This window comes from Terrapene carolina, unplaced genomic scaffold (genome assembly GCF_002925995.2).
Source record: "Terrapene carolina triunguis isolate 2854851 unplaced genomic scaffold, T_m_triunguis-2.0 Scaffold238, whole genome shotgun sequence".
Lineage (NCBI taxonomy): Eukaryota > Metazoa > Chordata > Testudines > Emydidae > Terrapene > Terrapene triunguis.
Genome location: NW_020664589.1, coordinates 8,450,340 through 8,471,803, shown reverse-complemented (window position 1 = coordinate 8,471,803; position 21,464 = coordinate 8,450,340). Strand labels below are relative to the sequence as shown.

Here is a 21,464-nt window from a genome sequence, read left to right as displayed (position 1 = left end):
TAGCAGATTTTTGTTTTTAAATCTATTTTGTTGGCTCCCTGCAGCGCCGAGCTCAGGTCAGGTGAATGCCCTCCTCCGCCTGGCTCTGGCCTCTCCCTTTCACTCACCTGTCGGCTCAAACCCAGGCAGCAAGGAAAGGAAGCTCAGCCAAAATTAACCAACCCCAGCCGTACTGGACTGCCCTGTACAGAGCGCCCTTCCCAATGAGCAGAGGGCTGCAGTTCCCTTCCCAATGAGCAGAGGGGGCCCTCCTGATGATGGCAGCGTACTGGTGTAGCTGCTTCTGGTGTGCAACTGAATGTAGTGAGAAGAGCATGGAATGGATTTTATTAACACCACTGAGCTGCTTGTGAATGATTGTGTGAGAGAGAGAGAGAGAGACTGTGTGTGTGTGTGTGTGTGAGAGAGAGTGTGTGTGTGCGTGTGTGTATGAGAGAGAGAGAGAGTGTGTGTGTGCGTGTGTGTGTGTGAGTGAGAGAGAGAGAGGTACAAGGGGTACTGAATGGGGCTTTTGTGCTGAGCAATGGGCGCGCTGGAGGAGGCGTCATTCACTGCCCATCACCCACTGCCATCACCTTCTACCCTCCTGTGTGGGCTGGGCTCCGGCTTTGAGAGCAGCACTAATGACAAGGAGGGGCAGAGCAGCTCTGCCCCTTTTGTCCCTCCCGGGGTTTCTGGGGCTGGCAGGGGGCAGGCAGAAACCACCCAGGACCCAGCTAATTGAGGCCTGGCTGTGGAGGGGAGAGTAACGGGGGCTGGGTGAGATGGTCTGTGAGAGGAGTGGGGGCCGGTGCATTAGATTCAGACCAAGCCAGGAGCCCTTTCAGACTCAAATCCTCCACCAATGTCTGAATCTTTGAGTCAAGTGTCAGGCTGAAAACCCAGCCTGACTGCACAGAGACAGGTCCCCGCCTCCTGCCACCAGCCAGCCGGGACGCGCTGCGCTGCCCCAGACACAGAGAATGGCAAATGAGGGCTCAGGCGAAAGCGCCAGACGTTTCAGGGCAGCCCACGGGAGGGGGGGGCTCTCTCTGTCATCTTCCTCCCCCCAAAACTGACTGGGGTGGGGGTCACAAGTATTCAGTGTGTGGAGATGGCTTGAGTCATCTCCCTGAGCTGGCATGTAGGGAAAAGATCAGGAGGGAGAGCGAGGGGGTGACAACCCTCCCTAATATCCCATGCTGCTGCGGTGGGAGCCAACACAATCCATTTAGCTGCAATTCAGGCCTATTTTAACCTCCAAGCACCTTGTTTTATCCAGCTGCCTAATCAGTATTATAATGCGAATGTTCATCTACTTCCTGGAGGTAAGGTTAGTCTTTGTTAAATAATGTTTGCAAGGGGCTTTGAGATCCTTGGATGAAAGGGGCCATGGAAATGCTAAGTATTATTGCGTAAACAGTCTCCGTTTTCAAATCGATCCCGTTGGGGAGCTCTTACATTATAAAGCCTGAACTTCATTATGGAGGCACCGGTGATGCATCCACAGTCACGGCTGCACTGAGATTTCCACTTGAAACAGGACTAAAATCACTCTGTTTTGCTCTCTGATTGCTGCTCTGAAGCCACCTTCAAGCCAATAGCTCTGGATGGTTGCTAGATATCCTGTGTCATTTATTTTCGTTGGCTGACACAAAAAGTGCAGTCAGAAGACTAATATTATCTGTGTCAGTTGGCGCATAAAATGTTTCTTTAATTGTATACTGGTATTTTATTTGGCAATAATAAAATATAAGAAGCAGCAAACCCTGAAGATATTTTTCCCCCATTTAAAATTTCCATTCAGTCATTTTATAGTACATTTTATCTTGAGCACAACACATTAAACTTTTTTTAAAAGTAAATTGTTCAGTTGCCTCTGATCTTTGGATACATTTTCAGCCTGTAAATATCAAAACAGAAAAACCTCAGATTATTCAACCATCAAATGTTATTTTTAACCAAGAAAATCATTTTTTTTCAGCTCCTCTTAGAGAGAAAACTGTTTCTAGTTCCCCCAGACTCTAAACAAAACAGGAAACCATAGCTGATCCAAGATGTAATAATAATAGTAATAAAAATACATAGCAGCTTTACATCTTCCAAGCGCTGTACAAACAGTAAGGTTGGGGTGGCACACTTGATCCGCCTGTGATTTTTCTCGCTCAAGGACATTTTTATTTGTATAGGAGGTTAGGAGTGGAGCTAGTTTAGTACTGTTAATGCACCTCCCAAGGAAGGCTGTAATTTATTTATTATTAAACGCAAGAGAGAGAGCCGGGGGACAAACCCAGTACTTGGTGTGTCTGGATTTTATCGCTCTTCTCTTTAGACAGTAAGATCATTGGGGCAGAGATTACGTGGCCAATCCAGTTCCTCCTTAAGCCAATGGGAGTCCCGCCAGTGATATCAGTGGGAGCTGGATCAGGCCCTGTGTCTCGCATGTGCTCTGCGGAACACTGACAATGTTTATTTAGTGGCTGGTCATAAGAACGGCCATTACTGGGTCAGACCAAAGGTCCATCTAGTCCAGTATCCAGTCTCCCAACAGTAGCCAATGCCAGTGCTTCAGAGGGAATGAACAGAACAGGTGATCATCAAGTGATCCATCCCCTGTCACCCATTCCCAGCTTCTGGCAAACAGAGGCTAGGGACACCATCCCTGCCCATCCTGGCTAATGGTCAGACCAGGGCAAATCTCCTATTGACTTCAGCAGGGCCAGGCCCTACAGTGGCCAGTGGAGAAGTATGAAGACCACATTTAAGACGGGTGTGAAGACCCTGGTGGGAGGTGAATGATTGAGGGTGACGCAACAGGGCAGAAGCAGATGTAATGGGGCGAAATTAAAAAAGAAAAGAAAAAGTGAAGCTGATTCTCGTGAAAACTCCTGACAGTGAGATCTCTTAGTCTGCAAAATAGTCTCCCGAGGGAAGTGCTATAATTTGAGGCATTTATTACAATGACTTGATAAAGCACTCGATAATACCCTGTAGGGAACAGCCAGCCCTGCACTCGCATTAGGCGGCCTAAGTGAGTCTTTTCTATCTTGATTTCTATAGCAGAGGCATGGAATTAGCAGATCTTCATTGGTGCATTGGGGCTCACAGAACCAATCACAGGGAAAGTCAGTAGTTAAATAGCTAAAGATAGATAGGTTAGATGGAAATCTCAACTCAAAATAGAATGTGGGGGGGGGATTTTGGCTCTTCTAAATGGTTCTCCCCAAATAAACTTCTAGGTTGAAATGTAATGAATTGTAAGGAAATCAAAGCAGATCTGACCAGGCCAGCGCAGATCCCAAGTCGTTCAGTGCAGGCTGACGGGACTTTCAGAGAGATGGATCATTTTAAGGAGAGGACAGTGGCATGTTGTTCCAATGACAGCCAGGAAGAAAAAAGTGGAAATGCGATGACAAATGCACTACATGTGGTTTTACACCGGTCGATTTGGAACCACGGCGTGTTCTGCCTTCTGAAGTGCTGGCTGCATAGAGAATGAAGCCTTCAAAATGACTGCGACAGTTAGAAACCAAACATCTGTCACTGAAACATAAACCTGCGGATTTTTCTTTCCCCCCAGAGAAAACATGAAGCCTTGAATAATCAACAAGACTTGATTACCCAGACTGACTGTGTCAGCATGAACACCCCTTCAGGTATTTTTTTTAGTATCTACAAATCACATAGCAGCATCAGTCAGAATCTCTTCCCCTTCCCCGCTTCACAAGTTATAGGTTGGAAGCAGCTACCAGCAAAGCAGAGACTGTTTTGTGTTGCGTGAGTGACAGGACACAAGACACCCACGAGCAAATGCTTTCAAAGTTCAGGGAAAGTGACCAGTTAGCAATTCAGCATGATGAGTCAGATGATGGCTTTGCTGCAGGCCAGCTTCCAGCTTCACGGTTTCAAACACGGCCAGCAGGTCCCAGCAGCAAAGACAGGCCTGCAAGCCTGCGCCAGGTCCTCTGGAGGTGGTGAACTTTATAACCGTTCGGCCGATGAATTCTCTCAACTTCTTGCATTGCAGCGTAAACGGCTAATGCTACAGCAGTGCTGCCCTCGCTAACACCTTCCATAATTCATTCACCCAGTGGGTCTTCTTGACATCTTCTGATGCCTAAATGAGCTGATGGACGGAGCATGAAGGTTTTGGCCAGGCACAATAAAGTAGGCACACCCATCCGGATACCTGCCAGTTGGTCTTCCCGAGCACAAATTGTTAACTCCGAGTCATTTCTTCAATGTTCAGATTTCGTGGAGGCCGGCTGATCACCAGCTCATCGGTGTCTAGCTGGACAAGTTGCCATAGGAGTTCAAGCCAAGTGATGGGAGCCATCGAGGTGGTGGATGGTGTACTGTGAGAGGAATGCACCCTCTGGGCTCATCATGTCAAGGGCCAAAGTGGGGCAGTCTGAGCACAAGTCCAAATTCTTGTGTCACCTCCCAAGGACTCCTTCGGCATAGGTAAGGGTTTTTACCAGCCCACCCTGTCGAAGGAAAGACATGAGAGAGGCAACCTACCCAGCCTCCTAGTCCCATTTCTCCCATGCTCTTTCCCTGCTGGTAGTTCATATCCCTCCATCACCAGCCTCTGGGATCCAGGTACCGGCCAAATTAGGCTCCTGAACATGCCTGTCACTGAATCACGACTGTTCCATTAGGTTGGCACATTGCAGACACAGGGAGCCTGTCCTATAAGCACCATAGCAGCTGCAGGGAACATCTGGCAGTACAGTCTAGGGATTGATGCCCCGACTGCCAGGGTTCATGTAGGTTGCAGCTAATGTGTCACAGGGCATGTTACCTGCAATCTGCTACTTTACCACTGCAATCACGGAACACGTGTTTAGAGAAGCCCATCAGTTTGTGTCTGCCAACACCCCAACTTCTTTCTGTTTCAGACAGTAACACTCCTGCCAGGTATCAGAGGGGTAGCCGCGTTAGTCTGGATCTGTAAAAAGCGACAAAGAGTCCTGTGGCACCTTATAGACTAACAGATGTTTTGGAGCATAAGCTTTCGTGGGTGAATACTCACTTCGTCAGATGCCTGTAGTGGAAATTTCCAGAGGCAGGTATAAATATGCAGGCAAGAATCAGTCTAGAGATAACGAGGTTAGTTCAATCAGGGAGGATGAGGCCCTCTTCTAGCAGTTGAGGTGTGAACACCAAGGGAGGAGAAACTGCGTTTGTGGTTGGCTAGCCATTCACAGTCTTTGTTTAATCCTGAGCTGATGGTGTCAAATTTGCAAATGAACTGAAGCTCAGCGGTTTCTCTTTGAAGTCTGGACTCACAGGCAGGGAGGCCACAGGGCATGGTCCTTGCTGTCCATGTTCCTGTCATCTACTTCAGTCCCAAAGGTTCACACCAAAGGCTTCTACCCAGATGCGGGAGATTTTCCTTAATGGTTGGTTTCTTCCGGTGGAGTATGAGATACTCAGGCAAGGGTTAATTGGTGAAAGCCGCATCTCCCAGAAGTTGCTAGGTAACAGCGCTTTGCCCCTTAGGATGGGATCAGCCAATGGGAGCGTGTGCTGGCAACATCATGGTTCCAGTTTGTGTTTCATCATTGACTGAGTGTATTGACTTGCGATCCTGCATGGTGAGGGGGTAGCTGGGGACCTTCTGGAGCAGATCGGGGCTGCCTGTCTCCAACCTGGAGACGGCTCTTTCCTCCTCTGCGCCTGCAGTTTCAGATAAACTTCCAATAAACTCGGCTGTTACTCTAACGGGCAGTGGGATTCCTAATGACTTTTAATGCAAACGTAGCAATTAAATGGAGGCATCTAGCAAACTTACATGGGGAAGCTGGAAGCTCTGGCAGGTTTTGCCTGTGATCAGGGGACACCGCTGCTCCTGGAGTTTAGTTCCCCACCCGTGGAAACCCCCACCATCCCATCCCCGGGTTCCAACTGTCCGTGGTGGAGCCTGGGAGAGGCACCCTCGCCTCCATTTACCTGCATATGCTCCTCCAAATGGCCTAGGGATGCTGTCTTCCATGCAGTAGATGGCTTACATTAAAATCTTTCCTGTGTTTTTTTAACGATAGCCCATTTGCCATCATTAACTATAGATGGAGTAATACTGCAGCGAGGTAGATCACGGCTGGAAATGAAAATCCTCGTTAACGGTGAGCATCTCCAGCAGGGGTTCCTACTTTATATCCTCTCTCCTAGTTCCTGGTGGGCCCTCCTCTGCTCTTTTGTGCCATTGTCCTGCAGAGACTTCTGGGTAGCCAGATAATGAGCTCCTTTCAGCCACATGGTCAGCTGCTCCCCTCCTTGCTCCCACCTCCGCTAGAGAGTGGCTAAAGTGCTCTTTTCGGTACTGCCCCCTGCAAAGCCCTTTGGATAGCCATATAATCAGCTTCCAGCCAGCAGCCGTGTCGCTAGCTCTCTACTCCGAGCAAGAAAAGCTAAAGCGCGCTCGCTCGGATTGATCCCCTGCAAAGCACTCTGGGTAGCCAAACAATCAACTCAGAACTAGAGATGGGCCGGAATTAAAGCCCTGGATCCAAGCCCCCCAGACTATTAAAGAGGGAGGAAGGGAAGGGGTTAAAATTAGAACCTGGATCCACCGTTTTCAAACCAAAATCCAACTCCAAACCCCTGTGAAACGTGGGAAGGTTCAAAATCCAGACCCCAGTGGAAAGCAAATAAGCCCCCTCTTTATAATGGACTGACTCAAATCCTCTCACGGAGCCCCTCAAGCTCTGGGGTAGCCGAAATAGGTGGTTTGAGCCATGAGCGTGCAGTGAGTTCTCCTCTGAACCAGCATCTCTGCCTCACCCCCCCGCTCCGCCACATGCTCGATCCTGCTCGCATGGATGCTGATGAAAGCTTTCTTATGGGCTTTGATGGGAACAGGATCGGGCCCTGTACACCAAAGGGGTTGGGGGTGAGTGTTATAACAACATTATCTCAGTGCTGAGCAGCCTGAGAGCGACCCCCCCTCACCGTCCCACCACCCGCCCCCCCCCCCCGCCCCGCCAGCGCGTGACCACGGCAGCGCGAGCAAGCCGCAAAAGCATGCAGATACTCCTGCTCCCACCTGGGACTGTTCAAAGCCAAATTTTCATAGAAACAATGGATTACAACAAGACAGTTCAATCAATATGCTGCTGCGGTAGAGAGAGGCAGAGGGAAAAAAAAGAGACGGAGAAAGGGGAAAAAGCGAGAGGAAGAGAGAACAGGAAATATTTGTCATGACTGTTGAGGTTGGTTTTTTCTTTTGTTTGTGTGCAAAAAATAAAAATAAAGCAAGGTACACAAAGGCCCCTGTGGTTTCTGGGCAGCAGGCGCTCAATCTTCCACCGCTGGCTTAGCTTCTCCCACTGGAGAAAGCAGGAGTCCATTGCTAATTGGAATTCAGTGGAACATATGCAATACTGGGGAGAGCTCCTCGGTCCCGACGTATTCCTTTCTCAGGTATTTATTTAACCTCCCCCTCCCCACCCTGGGCTTCGGCGCCAACATTTCTCCAGACTAATTAGTGCTTCAGTAGCAGGGGATCCCCAGCAGCTGCACCAGCGCATTAGGGTGGGAGAGAGCCCCCCTGCATGGACTCGGAGCACCAAGAAGCTGGAGGCGTTTAAGCTTTCGGGGCGGGGGGGTGTTCAGTGAGGGGAAAAGAGGTTGAGGGATTTCTGGACACAGGACTAAGGGCCCGAACCTGCAACGTGACGCTCTGAGCGCCCTCAGCTGCCACTAAACGCAATTGGAGCTGGGGATCCCTTGGGATCCGATCAGGTTCCCTAGGGGGTGTGGAGGGTTAAGAATGTTTCTCATAGGTTTTGCAAAGGGGCAAGCAGGCCAGGGGATTTTACCGGGAGCGAAGGGGCCCTAAGCCAAGGAGCTCTGGCAGGTTTCAATAGGGAATCCAAAAAGTCAAAGAAATAAAACTGCTGTGGAACATATGGGTACCTGTGCAATAGATTCCCATCCCGGATTCCTCCTCCCCCATGGCACCTAGTTTATTGATAGCATCTAAATACACCTGCTGGACATTCACTGGAATTGACTTCATCGAAACAGCTCGGGGGACCGATCTGCGCAGCACCATGCCACGGCAATGGAAATATTGACATCCCCAAAAATGGCGCTGCCCTTCAGAGAAGCCTCGTAGCAGAGGATCCGTCTATTCCATGCCAAGTACCGGACCGTGCCATGGTGCGACGCTGCAGAATAGCAGATCAGGCGCAACGCTAGAGAAATGCAGGGGCCACATTGCACAGTGACTCTCCCTTACAACCACATGACCAGACTCAGTTCAACAGGGTGGACCCCACTGTCCCCTCTGTGGGACAACGGCTCTACCCAAGCTCTCTGCAGCCTCTTGAAGCTTCAGCTGGTAGCAGAACACGGAGGTGCTGAGGACCGGGGCTGTGCTTGCCCAGATGCTCTTGGCGCTCAGATTGCTGCCCCTGCGAAGGACGTGGGACGTACCAACCGTTATCATCCTGCCCCTGGCCAGCTCTCTCCTGCCTCTATTGCTGTGCTAAATGTTTCTTGTGCCCTGTGCTAAATTCCTATCAGTGATGGAAGAGACCAGAGCTGAGGGCCCCTTCAGAGAGCAAGGAGCTGCTAACTACATCCAGAGAATGATCTGGGCCCCTTCCTCATGGAGGGGACGGGCAGAAACTCAGCTGTCCAATGTGCTCCCCCTTCATCATGGAGCCCAACTCAGCTATTATTCCTCCCCACACCACACCCTGCTCCCTCCCTCACTAGCAAGATGGTCATAGCACGTCATCTTCAGGGGAGACATGGTCATCCCTCTCCCTGATGGGAAAGGACTCCCGACATTGACTAATGGATCAGGCGGGAAAGGGAGTGCTGTGAAACATGAAGGCAATGCCTTTCCCTGGGAGACCCATGGCACACTTGTTCCACACACCTGATCTCCACTAGCCTGGAGACCAAGCAGCCGGGAAAGATGCCTCTGAACCTGGCTCTCTGGACCCAAAAGCACGGGCGCTTGTGCTGACGACCGGCCCCCAGCTGCCAACCACGGTTCCACTTCCTTTACCGGGGCAGCTTTTGTATTGCATTTGTTTTTCGGTCTCCAGATCCAGCCTCTGGCCCTGATGCTGAAGCATTTATAAGTACAAAATTAAATACATGGGGCTGGATCCCCCGCTGGCATAAATCAGCCTAGCTCCACTGAAGTCCATGGATCAACCTTGCTGTAAATCAGCTGAGGATCTGGCCCATTTTACTTACAGTGGAAATCAATCAACTGGTGCCACTGTTCCTACCCGTCTGTGCCCAGTTCTCCCTTAGGCACAGTGGGACAGGAGGTTGGTGCATCAGATAAATATACAGGCCCAGTTCTCCTCTCAGCCACACCAGGGATTTCAGTGAGGTTACGCCTGATTGACACTGGCCTAAGAGACTGGAGAATAAGGGCCCTCTGACTGCTTTGAAAAAGGGGCTGGCCCATTTTACGACCAGTGATTATGTTTATGCTGTAGCGGGGCATGGTCAGGTCAAACCAGTCTCACCTCATGCTTCAGGGTTTAAGCTGATCACCTGGGCAGTCAAGAAGGGCAGGCCCTGCCCTGGTGCCTAGTGTCTAGGTGTCATAGGGTTATTTCCTTCTTCCACCGCAACAGCTGCTAGCCCCTGCTGGTGGCAGAAACCTAAGCCAGTCAGGATTCCCCAGGCCAGCTCAGCCCCTATGTTCCTGCCTCCCACAACCCTAATGGGAGGCAAGGAGAGAACAGGCCTTTTCAGAAAGATTGTTTCCTTCCGTTCGCTGCAAAAACCTGAATGGATCCCACGTTGTTTGTCTCTGAAGCCTGCGTCCCCTTCTGCAGGCCAGTCCCCAGAGCAGCATTCGCGCAGGCTGAGACTGTCCATGCGGCCAATCTTGTTTGTAGAAGGTAAAGGTTGGGGGCGGAGCTTGGGATGTGGCTCCCTGGCTGGGACAGATGTGAGGAACTCTGATCACTATCCCGGTGACCCTCTGGGAAGTTCGGCAGCTGGGGCATGCTCTCCATGCCAGTGGGGTCCACTGTTGTGCATTTCTCTAGTGCCTTCCCTCTCGGATGGCGTTAGGCACATGCATGGATGGATGCCCTGCTGCGAGGGCACCATCATCCCCATTTCAGAGCGGCAAAGGGACTCTACCAGGTCACTTGGTGTCCCAGCCAGGACTCAAACTCTCCCCTCCATGGGCTCCCAAGGCTGCTATTCTCCTCTGGGCCGAATGGAGCAGGATGGTCTCAGCCTTTGACCTCCTGGCTGCCTGTGGGACTCTCTCCAACCCAGGAGTCTCAGTCAAACGATCTGCTCCCCCAAACTGTTGCCTCTCTCTTGCTCTGTCCCTGTAACGCTGGCCCAATCTCCTGAGGCTTATTCCTCTCTTCCCTTCCCCGACCAATGAAGGCTCCAGGGCCAAAACTCTGCCCCTGATCTCAACGGCTCTTGCCAGAACATCTTTCCTCCGTGCCCTCGCTGTATTCTGCAGCCTCGCCCATACCAGAGGTTTAGTTTCCATTTGATAACTGGGCAAGTGCCTTTGTTTTCCCTCTCCAGGGAATCTCCTACTGTCACCCCCAAACCAGCAGGACGAAGGGACCGAGGGACGAAGGGTGAGGGAGCTGGGAGCTGATTGCCACAGAGGGATAGAACAAGAACACATCAACTCTAAGTCCTCTCCGGCATGTGGGTTTATCATTACATTGTCTGCTGTCACCTGTGCTGTAGGGGCCGGATCCAGAGCCCACTGACCTCCCTGGGCTTTGGGTCCAGCCTGAGAAGTCTATTTGTTTTGTGGCCTTGGCTGTTGATCCCTCCTGTGCAGAGCAAAGACCCTGACCTAGATAACACACACAACAATTGCCTGAGCTCTCTGCCGTCAGAAGAACCTGCCCTCCCGCTACGGGGGAGCTGTGTGAAGCCCTCGGTACGAAAAGCCTCATTAGGATTTAAAGCTGATGCAGTCTGCGCTGAGGAGACCTGACGCCGATTGCAGGCCTTGCTCCTGGCAGTGCCTTGGCATGAAGTTAGGCCCAGGGGCCAGGAGGGAGCTGCAACAAGTGTGGCCAGTCCTGGTCACTGCAAAGAAGGTTTTTTCAAACCCTGGGCTCGTGCCCTTTGTGGCTCCTTTAGGGAGCACAAAGAGGATGGGAAAGGCTCTTGCCTGCTACATTCTAGACTTGCCGTGCAGGAGCAGGGAGATGGCAAGGAAATACTGGCCAGGAGGAATGGTGGGGAGGCATTGGAGGACTGGTGGCACCTGAGAGGCTTCGCCTGAGAGCACACCGCCGAGTGGTCCTCTTGGCAGCTCGAGTGTTGGCAGCTCTCGGGCTTTAGCCCATCCCTCCCCCTCCTGAGGGGCAGCTGCCTGGGCGTCAAGCAGCACCACGCTGAGGCTTGAGGGTTTTGCGTGTGGCCAGGAGTCAGGCTCAGGCCACCATGCGAGGAAGAACCCGAGTTAATTTTGCAGTGAAGCCCTAAGAGAGGGGGGGCATCGCGGGGGCTTGGGGGAATCTCCTGCTGACAAGCCTCTGTAGAACAACTCCCACTGCACCTGGCGGAGAGGGCCTGACAGCAACAGGCACACACTGATGTCCTCTCTCCTCCCTGACCCTCCGCAGTTACGAGGCTCTGGCACTGGCCAAGCCTTCACACAGGACATGGCTGCGGCCCCCTCCGGCAGGCCAGGAGCACTCGGGGATGACTTCACCTCAAAGGGAGCCAGAGCAGCCTATGCCCGTCCCTTCCCTTCCCCGGGAGCAGGGCGACAGCCTGCTCCGGTCACTCTGCACTGACAGGCGACAGGAGCTGACAGGCCACGGTCAAGGCACAGATTCGGGATCCTATTAGAGCCACTTTCCTTTCTGCCTTCTCCTCCCCTCACCGCGGAGCGAGGAGTCTTTTCTTCCTGCCCCGAGGAGCCAGGTACGTTTCTTTTCTCTCTCTGCAGCCAGGACAGCGCAAGAGGCCCTCCCGGCCAGGGAAGAGAAAGAGACGCAGGGTTCAAAAAAAAATACAAAAAACCCTGGCTCCATGTAATCTCTCTGCCACTGATTGAAGGGGGTTCCTTTGGTGCTTTCCCCAGTGTCTGTTTGGAATGAGGCGCACGCGTCTCCTTTGCATTCTGCACTCCTGCCAGCTGAGGAGCGGAAGGGTCGAAGATCTTTGAAGGCGCTGCCCTTTCATTATTAATATGATTATGATGGCTGATGAGGTGTGTGTGCAGCGACTGCTTGCCAGCTCTAATGGCGGCTTCCCAAGAAACGTGCGCTCTGCTACTCAGGGGGCTAGTGCAGACAATTCTATTCTCCCCCCTTCCCCAACCCACCCTCACTTAGCATCTCGATCAGCAACTCGCTGCGGTGCGAGGATGCCTGCCAGCAAGAAACCCTCATGGAACGCAGGGAGGAGGCAAGGAACTGCTCCGCTGAAAAATGACTGGGCCAAATCCAGACCTGAGCTCACTGCACTAAAGTCATGGGAATCAGAGCCAAATCCGCTGACACCCCCGTCCCCATGTCAAAGGGTGATGCCTGAGTTGATCTGTGCCTATGAGTGTATTGAACTGAACAGGTGGGACATACAGGCCAGATGTAAGTGCTTAGGAAGCTGAACAGAACTTTACTGCAATAAAGACTGAAACAGCCACACTTCCTCGTGCCCTCCTTGACTCCCCTGGGCAGGGCTCCCACCCGTACAAAGCTCTGCCAGCACGCAGAGAAACCCACTCACCTGACTCCCAGCCGCAAGGGGTCCATTTCAATCAAGACGATCCACGTCACTGATTTGAATCATGATCTAAAATCAATAACTAAAAAGAAAGGCCTTGATTTAACACACTGATTTGCTGGTTTAGTCAGTGTCTTAAAGAAAAGCTAACTCCTCTTGGCCCATGTTAGAGCAGACACCTGGGCAGGTAACTAGGCACTTTGGCTCAGATCTTCAAAGATACTTAGACTCCTAATTGTTGGAGCCAAGACGCAGACAGCTGGGTCTAGTGGTTGGAGCAGGAGTTGCAGTTGGGAGTCAAGCAAGGGTCGGAGTCAGGCAACAATGCAGGAAACCAGGGTCCTATGTAGCAGCCAGGTAGGGCCCACTTACGCAGCTGATTGTGTGCCCCCCTCTTTGGGTTTAAATAGGAAGCCTCGACCAATCAGAGCTCATGGTGTTTCTCCAATCAGGCCCAGGAAACCAGCCCTGATGTAAATTCAGGTCTCACGGTCTCTCCTGCTCAGGGATTAGCAACCAGCTGCTGGGTGGGAGCAGGGCTGAGGGTGGTGCCAGTTGAGTGGGAACCCTGCAGACCCAGGTTCAAGAGATGTGGTGTCATGACATGCTCTGTGCCAAACCACCGCTGAAGGGAGCGCCTGACGCCATGGGGTCTGCTCCCCAGCAGTGCCAGAGCTGGGTGTTACCTGCGCTCCGGTGCCACAAGCTGTTTCGTGCTGGCTCTGGGCTCAGAATAAACCTCAGCCCCCAATGGGGAACTAGGATACCCCACCCTCGTCTTCCCCCACTCCATCCCTAAGTCCCCCCACACGCACACACGCCTGGGGTGCGGAATCTGCCCTCCCACAGCCAGCATGGTGGAGGAGCCGGGCAGGTTGGGGGAGAAGAGGCCATCCTGTGAGTGGGGGGGCTCCTAACTTGGTAGTGGGGTTGGGATGTGCCTCTTACGCTGGGCCTGAGTCAGATTCCCCCTTCCGGCCTGGGTACCACTGAATCCTCCCTGCTTACTGGGCTTTGCTGGCTGTTTGCCTGACCTTTCCTGTGGCTTTACTGGGATTTTCCTCGCGAGAGGAGAAGAGCCGGGAAGAGCTGACCAGACTGAGCAGGAGATAAAAAAAATAAAAACAACCCCTTCTGCTGGGCTTTTTCCTCAAAGGCTCCGGGCTCAAATCCCTGGCGGACAATTACAGACCGCAGAGACAATAGAGGCCCCGGCTTTGCAGTGCTGAGCACGGAGCTAACACTACGCGCTCAGTAGGAATGAATCAAGCAGCCTTCAGCCTCTTTCCAGAGAGCAGAGGAGATGCTAATGGGGAGGCAAGAGGACTCTCTGGGCGCGTGGCCAATGCTTGGGCCGCTGGGGTGCAAGTAATCCCTGCAAATGGAACCATCCCCCCAACATCCAGCTTGCTTGGGCCCTGCTAACGAACCCCTCGCCACGACGCTCCCTGAGTGGCTTCTGCACAGCCGAGAGGCAAACAGCTAAGGCTGAATTCTCTCTCTTTGGCAATACTTTCCCAGGGTCTAATAATATGAACAGGGCCGGCTGCCTTCTTTGCCTCTGGGTGCTTTCTAAGAGGAGATGAGACTCTGTACCGATAGCTGCAGTGAGAATGCAGAGATGAGAAGCGGGCGAGAGCGGTAGGTGCCTCTTGTGACAGCGAGCTGGCGGGGCACATTCGCTGATTGCTTCTGAGCCGCTCCCCACCGCCCCGGAGCACAAGTCCGAGCAGGGGCTGGACTCAGCCCTGAGTGACAGCGATGGAACAGGGCCAGCCCTGGGGCCTTTGGAAACCCAGTCTCTCCCCTCCTTTGCAGGAGGAGGGAAGGGATGCAACCCCCTAGGAGACCTTGGCACCCCCTGCTGGGCCACAATAGCCCCCGTTGGCTGTTTGCCCCCCTTGCGCCAGTGACTGGCAGGTGGGGGAATCCCACGCTCAACCTGACCCCATAGGAGCACGGGCTGGCAAGCTTCCCCCGCTTCAGCCTTTGTCCAGATCATTTGTTTATTGTCTTCCCTTTCCCCCAAGTCCCACAACTAGCCCCCTTGGAATCACTCACTAAGCCCCCCCTGCCCCCGAGACCTCAGAGACCTTGGCCCATCAAATACAAGGAGACAGTGGGGAAGGTCCTGTGTGCCCGTTCCTGCTCGGGATCCAGCCTACTCATAACAGCTGCCCCAAAGAAATAACCCAATGGCCAGGAGCGCTGGCTGGGTGAACCTCCCCCCGCCCAAGTCGCCTACTTCCAGCTTCATGGCAGCTGGGGCGTTACGTGCTGCTCTCTGGCGGCTACTCGTGCAGCAAGCAGGATTCCAACAGAGCTGGCTGGGCTGGAGCGCCCAGCTGCAAGCGTCTGGCCCCACAGGACGGCTGTTCAATGCACATTTCCACACACACGTCTGGATGGAGTCTGAGCAAGTCAAGCCCGTCCCACTTCTGGGGCTAACTCCTGAGCTGAGCGCCTGCTGCTCCTGCTGACCTCAGTGGGGTTCGTGGTCGCTCAGCACCTCTGAAAAAATCAGACTTCGGCCAAACTCTCAGCCAAGTCTCTGGGGCTAAGGAAGGAGCACAGGCTCTGGCCACTCTGAGGATCCTTCCTTCTTCCACCTAGGGCCACCTTCGCCCTGCCCCTCCTCCCAAAGGCCTGTGCCCTTTGCCAAAGCTAACAGAGAGCCGTGCAAAGCAAGCTGCCCGCATTTCCCACCCGGACTCCAGTGGCTCTGCGCAGGCTGGGCCTGGGAGGTCTAACATGACAGGACGTGCCACAAGCTCCCTTCCCAGCCAGCCAGGATGAGTCAGTCATTAGAGCAACGCCAGCCTCGCTGGGAGTCGCTAATGAATCTGAGTAGACAAGAATAGAGTCAGCAGCCAGGGCAGGGTCGGCCCTTCGCATGGCTAGGGGCCATGTACCCACAGCTACCCCCGGAGTGGCAGGGGCCCTGATTGCTGCGCTCTGTGGGTTACTTCAGGGCAGCCTGCCCTGTTGCTAACAGTTGAGGAGCCAGATTCTGCCAATGTAGGGTCGCCAAGCCAGGACTTTGCTGTGGGAAGTGCAGGTCTGTGGGGCTCTGGTCACAGAGCACTAGCCTTTGATTGCTATGATGTCAGATGTGTTTACGGTAGGGCCTGCTCTGTGCCAAGCACTTTCCAGACACTCAGGGGTGGCCCGGAGGAGCTCCCAGTCAAGGGACAAACAGCTGAGGAGCTAGACCATTCCTATATGCCATCCTGATCCAATGCAAGCAGCGTGCCAGAGTGGGACTGAATGTGGCCAGGGCAGGAGATACAAGGAGGGGCTCAGGGAGGCTGGACCCAGCATGGCAGGAGGCACAGAGGGCATTGGGGAAGCTGAGAAACAAGCTGGCAAGGCTGGGATCGTTGGAGGAGCTACATGACGTTGGACAAGGAAAGATAAGCAGGGAGAGGCAGACAGCTGGGGGAAGGATTCCAGCTCCCTCCTCCACCAGTGGGTTCCTTTAACACAGCCTTGCCCTGCCTGGAATAAAACTGCAGCTGGAATAAAACTCTGTGCGCGAGCATGGGCGCATTGATAAATGATCCATTAAGCATTGTCGCCAAGCTGGGCGATCCCGTCACATGTCTGTAGCATGTTGCGAGCTTTCTCGCTGGCTACTCCGGGAAACGGGAATTGAAACAGTTACACAGCCTGGCCCCAGCAGGTAGATCTCCTACAGCAAGCGCCCTGCCATAGCTGTGTGTTTATTAGCTGGGTCAAGCAGCCCGGCCAATGACAATGGGGTTTCCGGCAATTAACCTCACCCTTCTGCCTCCCCGTGAATCTGTTTAATAGCCGGCTTAGTGCGGCGAGTTTCAGAGGCTGCTGCGAAGACAGGGGGTGGGGTAATCTGTCCCCAATGCTGTACCCAGGCAGCAGCCAAGACTAACAGGCATTTCAACCAGCGCTGTGTAAAAGGGGCTGGTTGTTTAAATGGATAGGAGAAGATTGCTAGCAGCCCAACCCTCCTGAGGCTTAGTGCTGTGGTGTGGGCTGTGAGGGGCCTTTCCTTGCGCGTGGGCTGGCGGATTGGTCTGTGGTAGGAGGTGGCTGAGACGCCAGGCACTGCACAAACAATTAATGATGAGATGGTCCCTGCCCGGAAGACCTTGCAATCGAAGGATGAGACAAGAAGCTGGGGTGTACGGAGGACTGTGCTGGATTTGCAAGCTATCGTTTAAAGAGTGTGTATACATGAGATATCTGGTGTGCTGGACTAAGCCTGCCTTGGGGTAGTTCAGCGATGCACCGAGGGCAATTTACAAAGAACCTGATGGGGGGATGTGTAAGAGCATCCAGACCTCTTTGAAGCCCAAGGAAAGATCTGGTCTGAGTTTGGGATGAACTTTTGGGCCCCATAACCGCCCTCTCCTCATTGCCGTACACAGCAATGTCTGCACTCACTCCAACAGAGTTAGAGCCAAATCACCCAGGACCCCTGTGCAAAAACGCATGATGGAAGGAGACAGGCCGTGCATACAGGCATCACAACAGCATATGCACAGCACCAGGCACACACCACATAGGACACACAAGACCCTTGCACCAGTGAACATTGCTTACAAACAAAACATAAGGATGCTTTCATAAACACACACACTACCACGAAACAAGACACACAGCACAACAAAAAACACAGAAAAATACAAATATAGGCCAAAAGAGAGAGTGTTTGTGTGTGTGTGTGTGTATGTGTGTGTGTGTGTGTGTGTGTATATATACAAACATATTTTGTACATACATATAAAAAGTATATTATGTATAGAAAAATATTCCCAACACAAACCACAAACATTCAACTCAAAGCACAGATAACCTCCATTTACACCGATAAATGTCACTTGCAGACAAAACAGCTTGACTCGGGGAGTCTTTTCTGCAAACACACACAATCGCACACCTGCCCCTCCCCACTTCCCCCGGTCACAGCCACCCCTCCACGATCACAACTGCACAATCCCCAAACGAACCACACAGTACAAGCCAGCACGCAGGGCACAGACACGGCTCTCAAGCTGCACAGGGCACAAATGCACGCCCCGAGCAGCCCCGCACACCCACCTGCAAAGCTAAGTATGCATGTGCACGCCCCCCCCCCCACATTGTCCCTTGCCCATCCCCCTTACATTGCAGCCTTCAGCCTGTCACACACAGTAACTGGTGACAAAGAACAACTGAAAAAAATCCATTCTGTCAATTGGCCTTGCCCCCCCTCCCACAATAGCCCCCCACCCCTGCTATTGTATTATGGGTTTATGTCAAGGTATGTTGGATTCTAAATTAAATGTCAGAGCCACTGTACATTCCTGGCTCCAGCTGCAGCAAATGAGTTGCTGGACTTGGAGACTATCCAGTTGTTCAGCTCAGCGTGCCTAACGCTGAGGTATGACAAGCCCATTGAATCATTCCTCAGTAGATTTCCAGGCCGCATGAAGCCAAGATAAATTTATTTTTAATGATAAATTTTATTGTCAGAGTTAAGTTGAAATAGCCTTTACGTGCACAGGCTGGCTGCTTCCAGGGGCTGATAAGCCGCAGGGTCAGAGCTGCTGGCCTCGGGGGGTGAGGGGTGAACCACTGGTGAAATGATTCGGACGGCCTCAACTCTGACTTGAGGGCCACCGCGAATAGCATGTAAGTGTAAATGGAAGCTGGGCTACCAGCAGGACTGGAACGCGGGACGTTAAAAAGCAGGAACTTTTACCACGAGCTCCGAAGGACTCAAGGCCACAATTTTCAAGAGCTCTCAGCTGCCATTTAGGCACTGAAACAAGTTCCTCTGCAGCGTGGGGCACGGGTCACTTGCTGGAAGATTCTCTGCACCTTGAAGTCTTTAAACCATGATTTGAGGACTTCAATGCCTCAGACACAGGTTTGATACAGGAGTGGGTGGGTGAGATTCTGTGGCCTGCCTTGTGCAGGAGGTCAGACTAGATGATCATAATGGTCCCTTCTGACCTTAAAGTCTATGAGTCTATGAAGTCACCAGCTTTTCAGCACATTGCTGGGCTCCGGCTGGAAGTGTCAGCATAGGAGCTGCTGGGTGCTGAGCACGGCTGAAATCCTGACCTCAGCTGTAAGCGAGGTTGAGCTTTTTTAAGATTCTGGTCCCATGCCACCATGCTGGTAGCAGACTCTTAAACCTCTTATGTGAACTAGCCACTAGAGGGAGACAAAGCCCTGCATTTTCCTAGCACGGGTTACATAAACCAGAGAAGAGCCCAACTGGTACCTAGACCACTGAGCCATGGTACAATTTGCCATTCACCAGTGCTGGGCCACAGGGGGCGGACGCAGATGGAGGGGAGCAAGAAGAGTTATCAGTGACTTTCCCTCCCTCTGCTTTGTCACTTGGCCGAACACCTGCAGCCAGGAGCGGGGCCAGGGTTTTTGGAGCCCTAGGCGGGGGTCCTTCCGCGCTCCAGGTCGTCTGCAATTCTGGGGCGGGGGGGTCCTTCCACGCTCCCGTTCTTCGGGGCACTTCGGCGGCGGGTCCCGGAGCGAGTGAAGGACCCGCCGCAGAATTGCTGCCAAAGACCCGGAGCGCGGAAGGACCCCCCGCAGCTGAATTGCCGCCAACGGCGGCAAAATGCCGCCCCCCCAAATCCTGGTGCCCTAGGCAACTGCCTAGGTCATCTAAATGGAAGCGCCGGCCCTGCCTGCAGCAGCTTGTCTGGGGACTACGCCCACATTACTGACAGCCAGACAAATGGCCGCACGGCTACATTTCCACAGTGCCACCCAGTGGCTGGACAGGGTGGTGCTAGAAGAGACATTCTAAAGGCAGGAGCGATCACCGACCGCTGTCCTTTGAGGTCCTAATCCTGCAAGGCATTGAGCGCCCTCCACCTCCATTTGACGTCAGTTAGAATCGAGGACGCTCAGCACCTTGCAGGATCGGGCCTTGAATTAAACTGACAGCAAGAGAGGATGGAATTTATCAAGCCACAGAAGCCATCTTGGAACTCACTGGGCAAAACACAGAAGGGCAGCGGTTTCACTGCAAGAAGCTGCCCAGGGGAAAGTTTGCAGGGACATGCCTGAAATTCCAGGGGTTTTAGCTGGTCGGCCCTGCCTTTTGTTCTGTGACCCTCTGGAATGAATTGCCATTTTCCCCGGCCCTGCCCGACTCCTATTTGCTGAGATCAGTGACCATAGACATATAGGGCTGGAAAGGACCTCAAAAGGTGGTCCAGCCCCCTGCATGAGGCAAGACCAAGTATTAGACCATCCCTGACAGGTGTTTGCCAAATTTGTTCTTAAAAACCTCTGCGGCGCCCAAGTGGATTGGATCATTAGATCCTAGCGTGCAATGAAAACACCAGCTTGTGAATCGTTCTGGCCCCATCGAGGCTCAACGCAGCCAAAAAAAGAGTCCGTTCTAGCTCCCCAAGCACCTGAAAGCACAGCTGTACTACCAGCATGTGTGTGTGTGCACTACTGCCCTCTACTGGAGTATGGTGGACTTGCTAGTGTATAACAGCCTTTTGTCAAGCTGAGCTAGTGATGGTTTCTGTCTGTTCGACCCTAGGGGGGAAATCCTTTTTGTATCTAGGGCTGAGGTTCCCCAGTTGGGATCCCCTCTCCCCAGCTCTCATCTCCAGGAGGAGGAAGCTGGATGGGATGGTGCTCTGCGACTGGATCTATTTCCATTCCCTTGTTCAGTCCTGTCCCCAGAGCAGAATTCCTCTGGGCAGCGTCCACTGGCCCCCTAGACACCTTTGAGGAGCTGTGGGTGCAGTCGGGGGGCTCTGCTCGGTGTCCCTCTTGATCCCTGATTTTTTATCTTTAACATCACTCCCACTCCTGGTTTTTTGTCCCCAGAAATCAACGGTGGCCTGGGCTTAGTGGTTCCTCCTCCCCTCCACCTGCCCCAGGACTACAAATAGTCCTTACACATCTCATGCTAAGGTGTGGGGCTTGGATGGTACAGCCTTGCCAATTGATAATTACCTGTTCATTCCCTCTGGGGCACCTGGCATTGGCCACTGCTGGAAGACAGGCCACTGGGCTAGATGGACCTTTGGTCTGACCCAGTATGGCCGTTCTTATGTTCTTATGATGATCCAGAGTGGCTCTCTGGGCAGCCTTGCCTAGGTTCCTAATGCCACCTCATGCATAGAGTGGAACCATGCTGGGGAACGGTCTCCTAGACAAGGCTTCTCAAAGCGGAGGAAGAGAGACCAACCCTCTTCATCATACACCTTGTACAGTAGCTGGTGGTCTCAGCACATATTTGTTAGAAATGCTATTCTACACAGTGTGTTGCTTCAGTAACAAAAGCATTAATGGAGACCCTGATATTCTATACTAATGAGGGCCATATAAGCCCATGGCTAGATGCTTTGTCATTGATGTGTTTATTGCAAATGAGTTAATTAGACCTCCAGGTGCCAGCCTTGTTTCTATTGGCTAGAAGAGTCTAGGACCAGGCAAACTATGACATTGTTGCAACTAATGATCTAGTCTGCACATGTGCGTAACTGATTAACATGGAGTGTGCAGAAAAGCAGATTGAGAACTGCTGAGGAGAGAGTAGAGCAGCAACTTGCTTTCTTCTCTCTGCAAACCCTCCTGGACTCTGCTTTCTGTGCTTACATTCAAGTTAAACACTTGGTGAATAAAACCCAAGTGATTTCTTTGTTACTTTTCAACACCCCACACTTCCCTTTACCCTCCCCCAATCCCCACTCTTACGTTCTGGTTGAAAATCACGGGCCTGCTTCTGAGCTCACTTATGCTAGTGTAAATAAGGTGTT

At 52.6% G+C, this 21,464-nt stretch overlaps 1 protein-coding gene across 1 annotated transcript in view; it reads left to right on the top strand.

Moving 5' to 3' along the window:
- Positions 1-1,280: 1,280 nt before the first annotated feature.
- FIBCD1 (fibrinogen C domain containing 1) overlaps positions 1,281-21,464 on the top strand; it is a 57,543-nt gene continuing 37,359 nt past the window's right edge. Inside the window, exon 1 of the mRNA XM_024193091.3 lies at positions 1,281-1,307. Coding sequence (XP_024048859.1) covers positions 1,281-1,307 — 27 coding nt within the window. The remainder of the gene's footprint in view (positions 1,308-21,464) is intronic.